Below are 14681 nucleotides of genomic sequence, written 5' to 3'. Positions count from 1 at the left end.
TTTACAAACACATCACATTTTCTTAGTAAAATATAAAGGAAACAAATAAAACATATTGTTTTGTGTTTCTTAGTTAATGTATAGGAAAGATAAAATCAATCATTAACCTTTTCAATTTGGAAAAGTACAATTAAAACAAACCCAGAAACAATTCTAATATTTCTCTCCCCTAAATATTTTACTAAAATTGTTAGTAAACAGCACAAATTGTATAGTATTTTTCTTTTCTCTCTTTTGCTGCCCATGGTCTACTATGGTAAACAGGAGAAGAAAAGGCAAATATCTTTTCAGAAACTACAAAGTAGAAAATTTGACTTCAGATAATAAGTAATAAGGTAATAAGTACTCCTAAGTGGAATTAAATATTAATTTATACAAATGTGCCTTTTAAGCCAAATTTATTGTTTTTATTGTTTTATCTCCAGTGCAAATAAAAACACCACAGTACGCTATGGAGCTCTGGGCACATCAGAAGAAAGAAAACCAGCATAAAAAGACGTAAAAAAAAATTACCTTCTTTCCTGGACGACCTCTTTGTCCTGGCAGTCCCACAGTTCCTTCAGGTCCCTGAATATCAAGTATGAAAAAGGAAATACATTGTTAAAGATAGGACTAGAAAGAATGTTTAAATACTTATATCACATAATCACTGAATTGAACACTAAGTAAAACAAGGGTTACTTCTTAACAATAATATGTTTGTATAATTATTTAAAAAGAGGTCATGATGATTTAGAAGCCCAGCTGTTACTAGTGAGTAAAGTTCATATAAACAAACTGGCCAAGATAGACCAAATTAAACTGTTCTTAACTACAGAGGGAAAACAACTTAGTTTCAGTACACCCATTGAATTAGCAAGAATGTAATCAAAGTTAACCCAAATGCATCCATTTCAGCAGTTCTATGAGCTAGTATGGGTTCAACATCTTGTTGAATGTATAGTACTTAACATATATCTAATATACTGTCAAGGAGAATCTTAAAATCTCAATGAAGTGTAAGATTAAGCAAATATTATTTGATCTGTGGAAAAAAAGGAGAGAGGGGAAATACATGGAGAGAGAAGAGATAGTCATATCAAACTGTTTAAAACAATATTTTCACTTCAATCTGTATTTTGTTTAGACAAAAGTAGACTAAAAGTTTTCCATAAACACTTGATTAAAGTAAGAAGTGGCTAAAATATTTTAAATGTCATGTGATTTTGCAGGTCAACAATGGTTAGGCTTAAAAGAGATCCATAGTAAGCCAGCCTGCAAGTTCTAAAATAGCTAATAATTAATCATAGCATTCCTTGCATTAGTTGGAAATGAAAATGGAAATTTCAAATTTGTGTCCCAAAGCTTGCAAACTGCAAAAATGATGCAGACAAGAAATAAATTGTGGTTTACCACTGTGCTACGGAGGCTCTTGATAAATATTTGTTGAATGAATAAACAGATACCTAAGGAAATGAGTCATGCCCTGTGCTCCTGAGCAAATGTTCTTCTAGCCTCAGAAAGTCCGCTGAATTTAGAGGCCAAGGTGGTTAAGTTCTACTGCTGTAGTTCTAGCTGCATCCAGAGGTTGAAATGATAGTTGCACTAACATGAGTCTTCTTTGTGGTTAACGTGGACTTTTTAAGAGAGGCTGATTAACATTCACAGAGGTTAACGATACGAGCATTTAAGTCAGACAGCTGTAGTTTCATGTTCTGGCTCTGTCACCTAATGGCTATATGACCATAAGTAGACTATTGGACTTGTAAAGTCCTCAGCTTCCTGTTATATAGCAGGGATATATTAATACTTCTTCAGAGGGTTACTAAGATTGAATGAGATAATGCATTCAAAGCTTAGAAAGGAATAGACTTATACTGAAGAGCTCAATAAATGTCAGTTCTCACTAATTTCTGCTGTCTTTTTAAAGTGCATTGTGTAATATTTAAATACATATAAATATAAATATATATACAAGATATTAAAAGGTATAATGAGCACCCATGTACCTACCACCCACTTTAAGAAACAGAAGCTACACACACACACACACATATACACAACTGAAGTCCCATTTATACACTTATGTTAGCAGACACATCACCTTCCCTCCTCACTCAGGTGCAACAATTGTCCTCAATTTGTTTATCATTCACATGCATTTCTTTATACTTTCACTCCATTTGTATATATTCCCAAACATTATATGGTTATTTTGCATCTTTTCAAACTTTCAATAAGCAGCATCACACTTTATATATTCTTTTGAAATTTTTTGAACACAACATTTTGTTTTTGAAATTATTCAGTGTCTCTACTTTACTTACATTTTGTTTTCACTCCTACAGGATTACATTTTGTTATCAAACCACAACTTATTCAACCATTTTCCTAGCAAAGAATTTTTGGTAGTTTTTTTTTTTTCCTGTTACAGATAATGCTGCAATAAACACTCTTGTGCATATCACTATGTGCCCACCTCAAGAGTTTTTTGGGTGAGGGTATATACCCTGGAGTTGAATTGCTGGCTTGTAGAATATATGCACCTTTCAGTATACAAGCTTTTGCCAACTTGTTCTCCAGAGTGCTTTTGCCAATTTATATTCCCAAAGCAACGTTTAATAGTTCCAATTACTCCAAATCTTCCATAATGCTTGGTACTATCAGACTTAAAATTTGCCTGTCTCAAGGGAGCAAAATGATGTATTATTTGGGATTTCAATTCACATGTCTCTGATTATTAAGGAGGAATGAATATCTATTCATACAGTAATTCAACATCTATATGTGAATCTCTAGTTCCCATCTTCTGTCCAGTATTCTACTGGGCTGTCCTTAATGTCCTGATACTTGTATTTCACTCATTCTGTATATCACAAATCTCTTTTCCCAGCCTGGAGCTTATTTTCTCACTTTGTCCAGTATAACTTTTGACTAACACAAATTTGCAGTTTTAATGTAGTCAAATTCATCAATATTTTCTTCTTGTTTTATTTCTTTAGTGTTTAAGAGATCCTTACTGCTTCCCCTTCCTCCATGAGGTCATAAAATGTTCTCCAATTTAAAATTTTGATTTTTATAATTAGGTCTTTAATCTAATTGGGATTTCATTCTTTTGTGTGTTTGTACTTTGATGTGAAGGAGAGATTTGTTTTCTTCCATTTGGATAACCAATTGTACCAGTACCATTTACCGAATATTACATCCTTTCCTTATAAATCTGCAATGCATAATCAATTTATTAAACTTTAAGTTTCAAAATATACTCAGATCTGAGTCTACATTCTATTTCCATTGGTCTATTTGTCTATCTGTGAATGAATGACACTGACTAAATGACTAGCTTCAACAATAAGTTACGATATCAGGTAGGGCAAGTTCTCCCTTTCACATACCACTCCCCACCAACATCAGCAACCTGTTCTTGAAAACTGTCTTGATATTGGACTTTTGATCTTCCACATACATTTTAAAACCACTTTTCATCAATCCAGTTATATAAAAAAATCCTGTAGAGATTGTGACTGAAACTGTACTGAATTTATAAGGGAGAGTTAAATTTTTTTGATATTGAGTTTTCCTATCCATGAAATAGCTCTCCATTTATTTAGGTCTTTGTTAATAAACTACTACACACTTTTTTTTCAATAAAATTTTGCAAATCTTTTGTTAGATTTATTCCTAGGTACTTAATTTTTGCTGATTGTATTGGATTTTATTTTAAAATTGTATTTTTAAAAGTATTCTGTTTCTTGCTGGTAGAAAAGATGGAATCATTTTTTTTTGGTATATTAATTTTATATATAGCATCTTGCTAAACTCTCATGAATTCTAATAATCTGTCTGTAGATTACTTCTCTCATTTTACTGTACTGGCTGGGACCCTGAGTAAATGTGGAATAGAAATGGTAAATAGTAGTGACCTTTGCTCATTTCTTTTAAGTTTCACCATTAAGTATCATAGTCAACGTATGGAAGTTAAATTTTACTAAATGCTTTTTGTTTCATCTATTGAGATGATATTTTTTCTTCAATTTGTAAATATGTGACTTAATTTTATAATTAAAAAAAATGTTAGACCTTTGTTGCAATACTAACAGGGAATTCATAAATCCCTTTATCCTGTCAGTACTCCAAAATGGTACTGAATTCAAATACTCAGGTATCAGCTGAAAACCATGGCATGGCAATGCTACCTGCCAACCAACAATTCAGTTTAGGCATCACTGTAAGTTATATATTTAAATATCATACATTTAATATTTAAACATTATATGTTTAAATATTAAGAAAAATTTGTGGATAATGCAAAAATAACAGCTCTGACATAAGTGACAAGCATAAGTAAGTTTCACAAATGTGTATAATTGAGACATTTGTTATTATTCTGAAAGATGACTTACACATTCATCTCTATCTTCAAACCTCTATTCCCTCCTCATTTTCAAGTTAACAACCTTGCTTCATATCTGAGAGATAGTAGCAATTAAACAAGAGCCATCTCCTCTTCCCGACACCCAACTTACCAATACACCTACTTATGCACTCACATATTCTGCTTCTCTTCTCTTACAAAAGAAGTGTATTTGTTTCCTGCCTGAGGCCAGCTCCTCACTTAACACGTATAAGAAGCCCATGTCCTCTCACTTATTCAGGGCTCTCTCTTCTGAAAACATCCTCCTTTCACTTGCACTATCAATTTTTCTCTCTTGACTGGATCATTTCCAATAGTATTCAAATATGCTAAATATCACTCATTAAAAAAAATCCTTCCTTGGGGCTTCCCTGGTGGCGCAGTGGTTGAGAATCTGCCTGCCAATGCAGGGGACACGGGTTCGAGCCCTGGTCTGGGAAGATCCCACATGTCGCGGAGCAACTAGGCCTGTGAGCCACAACTACTGAACCTGCACGTCTGGAGCCTGTGCTCCGCAACGAGAGGCCGTGATAGTGAGAGGCCCGTGCACCGCGATGAAGAATGGCCCCCGCTCGCCGCAATTAGAGAAAGCCCTCGCACAGAAACGAAGACCCAACACAGCCAAAAATAAATAAAAACAAAACAAAACAAAAAAAACTATAGTAACATTAAAAAAAAAAAAAAATCCTTCCTTGATCTCATGTCCCTCCCTTCCTTCCTACCTTCCTTTTGTCTTTTCCATTCTCTGATTCAATTTCTCATGTACTTTTCTAGCAACATTTTCTGCTCCCCCTTCACAGCAAAACTTTTGAAAGACTTGTTTATGCTCATTGTCACTATTTCCTTACTCTCATTCTCTCTTCGTTTGGGCTTTTGTTCTTACCACACCTCTGAAATTGCTCTTTTTCAGGTCACCAACTGACTTCCATATAGCCATCTCCAATGGCTGGTTATCCGACTCATTTTATTGGAAACTTCTTTTTCATTCTTGAAACTTTTTAAAATCTTTGTTTTTATGGCAGCACACTTCCCCGATTTTCCACTTACCTGTATCTCCTTATATGCTGGCTCCTTCTCTGCCCAACCATTTAATGTTGGAGTGCCCTCTTCTCTTTTCTCTTTTTAGGTGATCTCATCCTGTCCCTGTGGCTTTAAAGACCATCTATATTCTAATGTTTCCTAAAATCATATCACCTGTCCTGACTGCACCACTGACTTTCTGATTTACCTTCAGCATCTCTTCTTGAATTTCTAATGGGCATCTTAAACTTTGTGTGTCCCAAACTGAACTCCTGGAATTCCCTCCTTGAACCCCTAAACTGCTTCTCAGTTTTCCCCATCTCCTTTGTTAATAGGGCAATATTTTGAAAATTACTAAAATACTTTTCTATTTTGCCTTTTTGATTACATGGACTTTATCCTATTTAGCCCAAGGGATTCATATGCACAGGGGTTGAATATATTAAGAGATGATGTTTCCATTTTGTTTCTAACTTTAACATTTCACAAGCTGAGCCTGGGGCACCCAGCACACAAGGCTGTCTTAAACTGTAGAGAAGACACACTTTCCATTTATCACAGTAGAACTCTAAGGCTTTTACTAGATGGTAGAAGGATGAGGATATGACATAGGGGAAGTAAAGAGAAAGCTTAAGACTTTTCCTTTGCCCCCAGGAGAATCTGGGAAGGCAAAGAGGGAGAGAGAGAGACATTGGTGTTCAGATTTCCCTCATTCTGAGTTTTGGCAGAAAGAGACCCTTGTTCCCTACTACTCATTCAGGATTCAGAAAAGGTATCTTTTCTCTAGCTATCACATGGTTTATGGCTATATCAATTTGGCTGCTCAGCAAAGTCAAAATGAGGAAGACCATATTGTTATATTTTCCTGAGCTACTCCTTGATTCCTATATGATGTAGAAGGGAACTAAGAAACACCTGGGGAGCTTGCGTGTGTGTATCGGTGGCCATTACTCTAGGAAGATGCGGCTCTGTAGTAAGGGCTGAAGAGCAGACTGCCTGGGCTAGAGCTGAATGAAAATCACAGCAGACCTCAGAGGGATCTAATGATTAGCGGATGCTGACAGGCTATTTAAGCAAGGGAACACCCCCCAGAAAGAAATGAAAATGACCAGCTTAGAGACATCATCACCAAAGGCCACGAGGGTGGGCAGTAAGCAAACTGACAAGGGACATTATCACGTCCCAATCCGTACGAATAATACCTGCCTCTAGATCTAAGGCCTCCTCGTCTTTGTCACCACAGCAAACACAGACTTAATATTAGAAAGGAGTAAAAGAGGGAGGTGGAAGATGGGTACATCTGAGATACTAAGCATCATAAGAGTCTGAGCACTACCTAAAGAGACGACTAAATTACAGGAACAGATTAAGCTTTCAATTGAATTGGATATAAAAATTTTCTCTCTGTCTCCCCCAATTCCCCAACCACTCCTCACTAATCAGTAAGTTAGGGCTTGTGAGGAAAACCAGATGAACCTGAAATAAAGAAATTACATATTTGCAAATGTGTAAGTACCAACTTGTAACCCTATTACACACTTAATGGTATGATCAACCACTCCGTTGCTCCGCCTAAAAACCAGGATTTATTCTTTATTATATTTTCCCTCTTTCTCAACATCTAAACCATGAGCAAATCCAGTCAACTCTATCTCCAAAATATCTTGAATCTGATCATTATTTACTATCTCTATTGCTCCCCTGAATTCCAAATCGCCCTATCATTTTTTTCATCTACACGACTGCCACAGACTTCTAAGTGGTTTGGTCCACTTTTACCCTTACATTCCATTTCTTTGAAATAACACAAATGATCACCAACAATGTTAATCAAGCATCTCTCCCTGTGTAAAACCTTCCAGATGGCTGTCCATTGCAAGTAGAGTAATCTTCAAACCTCTTATCATGGTCTATAATCCCCTACATGATCTGCCTCCCTCCTATTTCTCTGACATTGTGTTTCCCAGTTATTTACTATACTCTAGCTACTTGACCACCACCACCCCCCCTTTTTTTAAATAGGGCATTTAATAAATGCCCTTTCTACCTTGGGGCATTTGCATTAGATGTTTCCTCTGCCTAGAAAGCTTTTTTTCAGATATTCACATGACTGGCTTCTTCTTATCCTTAGGCATCTGGCTCAATGTAACCTCATGTAATCCTTCTGTGGCCATCCCAATTAAAGTAGCCCCTTTATCAGGGCATTCTCTATCCCATTACTATGTTTTATGTTCTTCATAGCACTTATCACTATCAGAAATTATTATTCTTGTTCACACTGCCTTTCCACACTACATGTTGCATGACAGCAGAAACCTTGTCTGTTTAGTTCATTGTTGTAACATTAGTGCCCAGAACTGTGTCCAGCATATAATTGATGCTTAATAAATATTTAATAAATGAATGATAGAATGCATGCCCAAAGCAGAAAATATTTAGCCTTAATCAGACAGTAGCTAGTCTACTAGGTATTTATTTGTAAATAAATAACAACTTAAAGAACATTTACTATCTGTTGGAAGTAAAACCAAAGTTCGTGAATAAAAGGCAAAGGGTAGTGACAGATTTTTATACTACTTTTTAGCTTCTAGGAAATAGAACATATGGATCTACTAGGAACCTTTTGCACAGTAAACTTTCATACATATTTGAAGAGCTCATTATGTGTGAGAAAAGGGGTTGCCTGTGCTCTAAGCTGCGTTTTCTTCTGTCATTATAATCAGAAAGATCTCTCCTGGTTCTTCTGTTCACTTTTTTCCTCTTTAAAGATTGTTTTTCTTTGGGGAGTGGTGGTGGTAAACTTCCATTGATATTAGGCTGGTTTATTTTAGTGCTTGTTCTGAAATGTGTATGTAATATTTTGCTCCAAAATGTTGGGTTTTAAAAGTTTAATAAGACGCACTGCAACCCATTTGTATAATTAGAGGCTTGCAGAAGAGACTGGAAGAAAAAGCAGCAGTTTCTACAATGTGCATGTTTTAATAGATTTCTTCAATGATTAAAGAAATAAGAATGCTTTTAAATAAATGTCATGTTGACAGAGAATAGTTGGCTTGATGTTCAGCCTACTTAAAACACAGAGGAAGGATTTGGGATTCCCTACTGATTATTTTAAACTTTGTTGAGAGTAGCTGTATTGTCTCAGAAGTAACACATCACGTATATTTTTTTAAACAATTTTATTGAGATATAATTCACATACCATATTATAAATCCATTTAAAGTGTACAGGTCAATGGTTTTTAGTATATTCACACAGTTGTGCAACCATCACCACAATCAATTTTAGAATCAATTTCCATCATCCCAAAAAGAAACCCTATACCCACTAGCAGTCACTACCAGTTTCCTCCCAACCTCCCCAGGCCTAGGCAACAACTAATTCACTATCTGTCTCTAGAGATTTGCCTGTTTGGGACATTTCATATAATATGTGGTCTCTCATGACTGGCTGCTAGGCATAATGTTTTCAAGGTTCATCAATGTTGTGGCATGGATCAGTATATTACTTCTTTTTATTCCAAATAATATTCCATTGTGTGAACATACTACATTAACTAATAGACATTTGTTAATTGATGACCATTTGTGTTGTTTCTACTTTTTGGCTATCATAAATAATGCTGCTATGAGCATTCATGTAAATGTTTTTGTTTGAATCCTGTTTTCAATTCTCTTGGGTATATATCAAGAACTGATGGGTCAAATGGTAACTCTGTTTTTAACATTTTGAGAGACTGCCAAACTGATTTACAAAGTGGCTGCACAATTTTACACCCCACCAATGATGTATAAGGATTCCAATTTCTTTACATTCTCATCAACACTTGTTATTTTCTGTTTTCTTTTCCTTATTGTAACCACCCTAGTGGATGTGAAGTGGTATCTCACTGTAGCTTTATTTGCATTTTCCTAACAGCTCATGATGTTGAGCATCTTTTCATGTGCTTATTTGCCAACTGTATATTTTCTTTGGAGAAATATCTGTTTAAAGACTGCTCATTTTTCAATTGGGTTGTCTTTTTATTATTGAGTTGTAAGAGTTCTTTATATATTTTGGATACCAGTACCTTATCGTTTACAATTTGCAAATAATATTTTCTCCCATTCTATGGGAGTCTTTTCACTTTCTTGATGGTGTTCTTTGATGCATAAAACTTTTAATTTTAATGGAGTACAATTTATCTATTTTTCCTTTTGTTACTTATAATTCTGGTGTTATCTAAGAAGGCTTTGCATAACCCAAGGTCATGAAGATTTACTCCTATGGTGTCTTCCAAGACATTTATAGTTTTAGCTCTTACATTTAGGTCTATGACCCAGTTTGAGTTAATTTCTGTGTATAATATAAGGGAGGATCCAACTTAATTATTTTGTGTGCGGATATCCAGTAGTTCGAGCATCATTTGTTGAAAAGACCATTCTTTCCCTCACTTAATTGTCTTGGTACATCACATGCTTTGGTAATTCAAATTTATTTTATCTATTTCTTTTTCCTGGAATTTATTTTATCCCTTGCGATAGCCAATAACACTAGACATTGTTAAACAAAGTTTGGAAGTTATAGAGAGTGCTCCCATCAGAGACAATGTTTTTCTTCTGCTTGAAACCTTTCAGTGGCTTCTTACTACACTTTAAATAAAACCCAAATTTTTACCATGGTTTAAAAGGTCCTTCATGATCTGCTTTCTACCTATTTCCTCAAGCTCATCCAAACAACTTTTCACTATTCACTATGCTATAATAGCCTCCTTTAACTTTTCCAAAAATACCTAAATCATTCTCATCTCCACATCTTGGCCCTTGCTATTCTATCTACCCTGAAGCCATCTCCCAAAGTTCTTTGCATGACTGGCTCCTTTTCACTCCTCAGGTCTCAATTCAATCCTCCCCTATCTAGAGAAGACATTCATCACTGCCCTAGTGTAAATAGTTTCTCTATCCATAACTAGTTGGCGTCCCCCTTCCCTTAACCAGTTGTTCTTTATCATCAGCCTGTTTATTTTCATCATTGCATTTATCACAACCTGCAATGATCTTGTCTAATGTCAGTTTTCTCCATGATATTATCAAATCTGAGATCAGGAGCCTTGCTCCTCTCGTTCCCCATGGTGTCCCCAAGGCTTAGCAGAGTTCTTGGCAGAGTTCTCTCATTGAAAGAACTCATAAACTTCACTGAATTAGTGAATGGACAAATACATTTTAGAGAGTCATAGTTTGTAAGGCTAACATAAATTTAGAAACATCCAAGCTAATGCTTTTTTAAGGCTATATAAGCTTTTTGTCTCAAAAAAGCCTATATAGAAGCTACTATGTTAAATAGACATGCAAGGATCTTTTCTGATTCAAGCAGGAAAAGAAGGAGCAAAGTCCTACCAGTTCAGCATCTTCCCTGGCACAGTCTTCTTGGGGTGTTCTGCATAGTTCCTACCCCTTTATTATGTGTAATGTGTAAACCAAGAAACCAAAGAATGACTCACCCAACAATGTACAGCTCTTTAGTGACAGAGCAGGGGTTTCAACAATTCTTGCACAATGGTCAGTGCAGAATTCTTTCTAGTTTGTGCTGCTTTGCAACACAACAGTTCAGAACAAACAAGTCTAACACCAGAGTAATATGAATCATTCAGAAGATAAGGATTTAGATAATCCTTTACTCCTTAACGCCACTGACCTCAAATTTCCAGTGATTATTTTTCAGGGCTTCCAAGGAAACTGTCTTAGAAACAAGAGGCAAGTATACTTCATTTTTTTCTAACTGTTGATATTCATTCCTCTTATCTTTCTGACTTCATTTTTAAGAGTCTATCGAAAAAGCCTCTTAGAAAAGCGTGCATTATTTTATTTCAGCTTCTCTTAAGATATTCATCTCTACCTAATATCATACCACCCTAGACAGATGGGAATTAACACTTCAATAAATCCAATCAAGTTTTGTCGTAAAGGAATAAAACGAGATAATTTCATTTATATATACTCAGTTTTGGAGTGCACAGCTTCACATCTGTTTAGATCTTAGATACCAGAATGATAGACTTTTTTAGAAATGAATGAAGGACCATAAGTCAGGCAGATGTTTCTTCTGAGAAACTTCCAAACTATTTTCCTCATATAGAGTTATGCATTTAGACAACTGAATATTTTAGAGCAGAACTCAAGCATAAAATACAAAATATTTTCCTTTGTTCAAAGAGTCTACATCTTGGATTTGGGAATTTGTTACTGATGTTTCTCTTGCCTTATTTTTCAAACCAGATATCATTTTCCAATCTTTTAGAAAGTAAGAAGAACATCTCTTTACTTGAAAATAATTTTCTAAATTTCTTTTTCTCTCTTTCTTGTTTATTTTTTAAAGAATTTTTAAGGTAGCATCTTTGTGACATTGCCTAAGGAAGAATTTTTCTGAAGTGCAAAAATAAATCCAACATCAGGCCGTCTGATTAAGCAATAGTTCCTTGGATCAGAAAATTCTTTTGAAAAAATATGCTGTGGTATTTTTATTGAGTTTATGAGCTAAAAGGCATTTAAAATTCCAAGGAAACAACAAAAAGAATAAAAAAGAAACACACATGTGTTGTTACTAAAAAAGGCACCAAAGATGTGTACAAGAGGATTATTCCTGGGAAAAATTATGAAGCAGATGAAATCTGTGTTTATCATTTTTCCATGTTTTGTTTTGATCCCCTTTTTCTTCTCTGCTCTGCCCATCACCATTTGTCATGCTGTGTCATCCCTCTCTGGATTTCTGCCTGTGTTGTCCTATGGCATGGTTAAGACTTTCTTTCTTTTTAGTTCTGTGTCCCACCCTCCCCCCATCAACTTTAGCGTTCTCTTAGGGAACTAGGCTAGTTGACTGAAAAAAAAATCCATGCTAAAACATCAATAATTGTTAATAAATTTCTTATATAAAAACGAATTTGATAAAAATTCTCAGGAAGATAACTGCACTTTCTTGGCACTTGCTACTTGGCTTCTCTGTGGGTCCAGTCCTGATGAGTCCTCTAAAAAAATGAAAACTATCATGAACCTTAGAAAGGCAAAAGATAAGCCCAAATCCCTAGAAGTATGGCTTAGAACCTGAGGGTGAGGCTGAAGCATGTCCTTGAACCACAGAGACTGAGAAGAACATTAGAAGGGTAAAAGGAGAGGTTTCATTTGGATTGCACTGTCTTTCCCCCAGTCATAGCACCACACAGAGTGATCCCCTTGGCCTACAGTTTCTCTGTGGGAAAAAGAGAACCCAAAGTGGATATTCAGCTCCCCTACTGTTGCAGGATGCTTCCAGGGTTGCCCAGTCAGGTCTTCATGAGGATCTTTTGGGGAACCTGGGGGCTTGACCACTGGGGATCAGACAGAGATGGGGAAAGGGGGCATGGCTTATAGCAACCAGCACTCGAATGTTAGTGGACTGCATTCCTGCTTGTAGTAGCACCTGAGCAGAGATCCTAGTCAGGGATCTGCAGACCTTAGCTGGTGGCTCTGTCTGGCCAGGGAGCTTGGTTGGCAGTTCTGGATGATTTGTGTCCCCAGAAAACTGGTCATACACGCTCTTGAGCCTGTCATATGGCCCTGCCTGGGCAGGGGAGTAAATCTTCAACCCTGCTCAACAGCTAAGCATAGACTCCCATCCTGCTAGACCAGAAAGACTGGCCCGAGAACTTAGGCAGCTGTGGAGTCCATAATACAGCCTTGCTCAGGCAGAGAGCCAAGCCAGCAGCCCTGTCCAACTGTTGAGCATAGCCTCTGGCCCCTCATGACCAGGGAACCTGAACAGTGACCCTGTGCAGGCTTGGAGCCCAGTCTAAGACACTTCCCAGTTATGGGGCCCAGCTAACAGCCCTACCTAGCAGCAGACTTTCACCTACGGCCTTGTTCAATTACTAAACACAGCCTGTAACCTCGCCCAGACAAGGTAACCCCATTCTACCATGAAGCATTATCTGTGAGATGCAGCTGGAGGCCCCACTTGACCAGACAGCCTGGCAAGTGACCTCATCCAACAAAGGAGCACAGCCAGTACCCAAACCGATCACAAAGCATAGCCTGCAACTCTGCCCACACTTGGGGCACAGCCTGTAACTCCATTCAACTGTGAAACCATGTCGGCGGCCCCACCTGAACATGGAGTCCTGCCAGGGCCACATCCGGTTAGAGAGTACAACATGAGGCCCTGCCCAACTGCAGAATCCAACAAGTGCTGTCCTTCCAGCTGTCCTTCCAGGGAACACAGCCTGAGACCATATCCTACCAGAGGTAACTACAGAACCCAGCTAATGGCCCCATCTGACTGTGAAGTCCAGCCAGCACCCCTACCCAACCAGGGTGCCTAGTTAGTGGTCCCACTACAATGTGGAGCCTAGCCAGCTGGCCAAACCAATTGCAGAGACCAGCCAGTGGCAACTCTCCCCTTGCCTCAGAACATGGGTAGGAACCTCACCAAACTGGAGACCTCAATAGAAAGCTGTGTCCGCCCACAAACGCTACAAGCTGACCCGTCCAGTTCCCCCTAAGCAAAGCAGACTGGTGAAGGTCTTTCCCTGCCAAAACATACCTGAAAAGTTTGGAAGAGGAGACCACTTACTCAAATGTGTAAATACCAATGCAAAGATACTATGAGCATAAAGAATCAGGTAAACATGACAAGACCAAAAGAAACTAATAAAGCTTCAATAACTGACACCAAAGAAATGGAAATCTATGAACTGCCTAACAAAGAATTCAGAATAATCCTCTTAAAGAAGTTCAGTGAACTTCAAGAACACACAGATAACTAAATGAAATTAGAAAAACAGTGCGTGAACAAAACGAGAAGTTCAACAAAGAAATAGAAACCATGTGAATAAACAAAACAAAAATCCTAGAGATAAAGATTGAACTGAAGAACTCAATAGAGTTTCAACAGCAGACTTGCCCAAGCAGAAGAATCAGTGAACTCAAAGATAAGTCATTTGAAATTATCCCAAGGAAGAAAAAGAAAAGAGGATAAAAAAGAATGAAGAAAAGACTATGATACTTAAGGGACTGTGTGAAATAAAACAATATTGTGTGAATACTGGGAGAATAAAAAGAGAAAAGAGCAGAAAGACTACTTAAAGATATAACGGCTGAAAACGTCCCAAACTTGGGGAGAGAAATAGACGTCCAGATTTTTGAGGCTCAAGAATCCCAAAATGGTTAAACGCAAAAAAGGTCACTTTGAGACACATTATAGTCAGCCCTCAGTATCTACGGGTTCCACGACTGCAGAGTCAAACAACTGTGGATCAAA

At 37.1% G+C, this 14681-nt stretch overlaps 1 protein-coding gene across 1 annotated transcript in view; it reads right to left on the bottom strand.

Annotated features, from left to right (window-relative positions):
• Nucleotides 1-14681, bottom strand: part of COL24A1 (collagen type XXIV alpha 1 chain) — a 412921-nt gene that overhangs the window by 93669 nt on the left and 304571 nt on the right. Inside the window, exon 41 of the mRNA XM_082408071.1 lies at nucleotides 514-567. Coding sequence (XP_082264197.1) covers nucleotides 514-567 — 54 coding nt within the window. The remainder of the gene's footprint in view (nucleotides 1-513; nucleotides 568-14681) is intronic.

This window comes from Balaenoptera borealis (assembly GCF_965194805.1).
Source record: "Balaenoptera borealis genome assembly, chromosome: 1".
Taxonomy (NCBI): domain Eukaryota; kingdom Metazoa; phylum Chordata; class Mammalia; order Artiodactyla; family Balaenopteridae; genus Balaenoptera; species Balaenoptera borealis.
The sequence above is the reverse complement of the archived record's forward strand: the minus strand, read 5'-3'. Positions and strand labels throughout refer to the sequence as shown.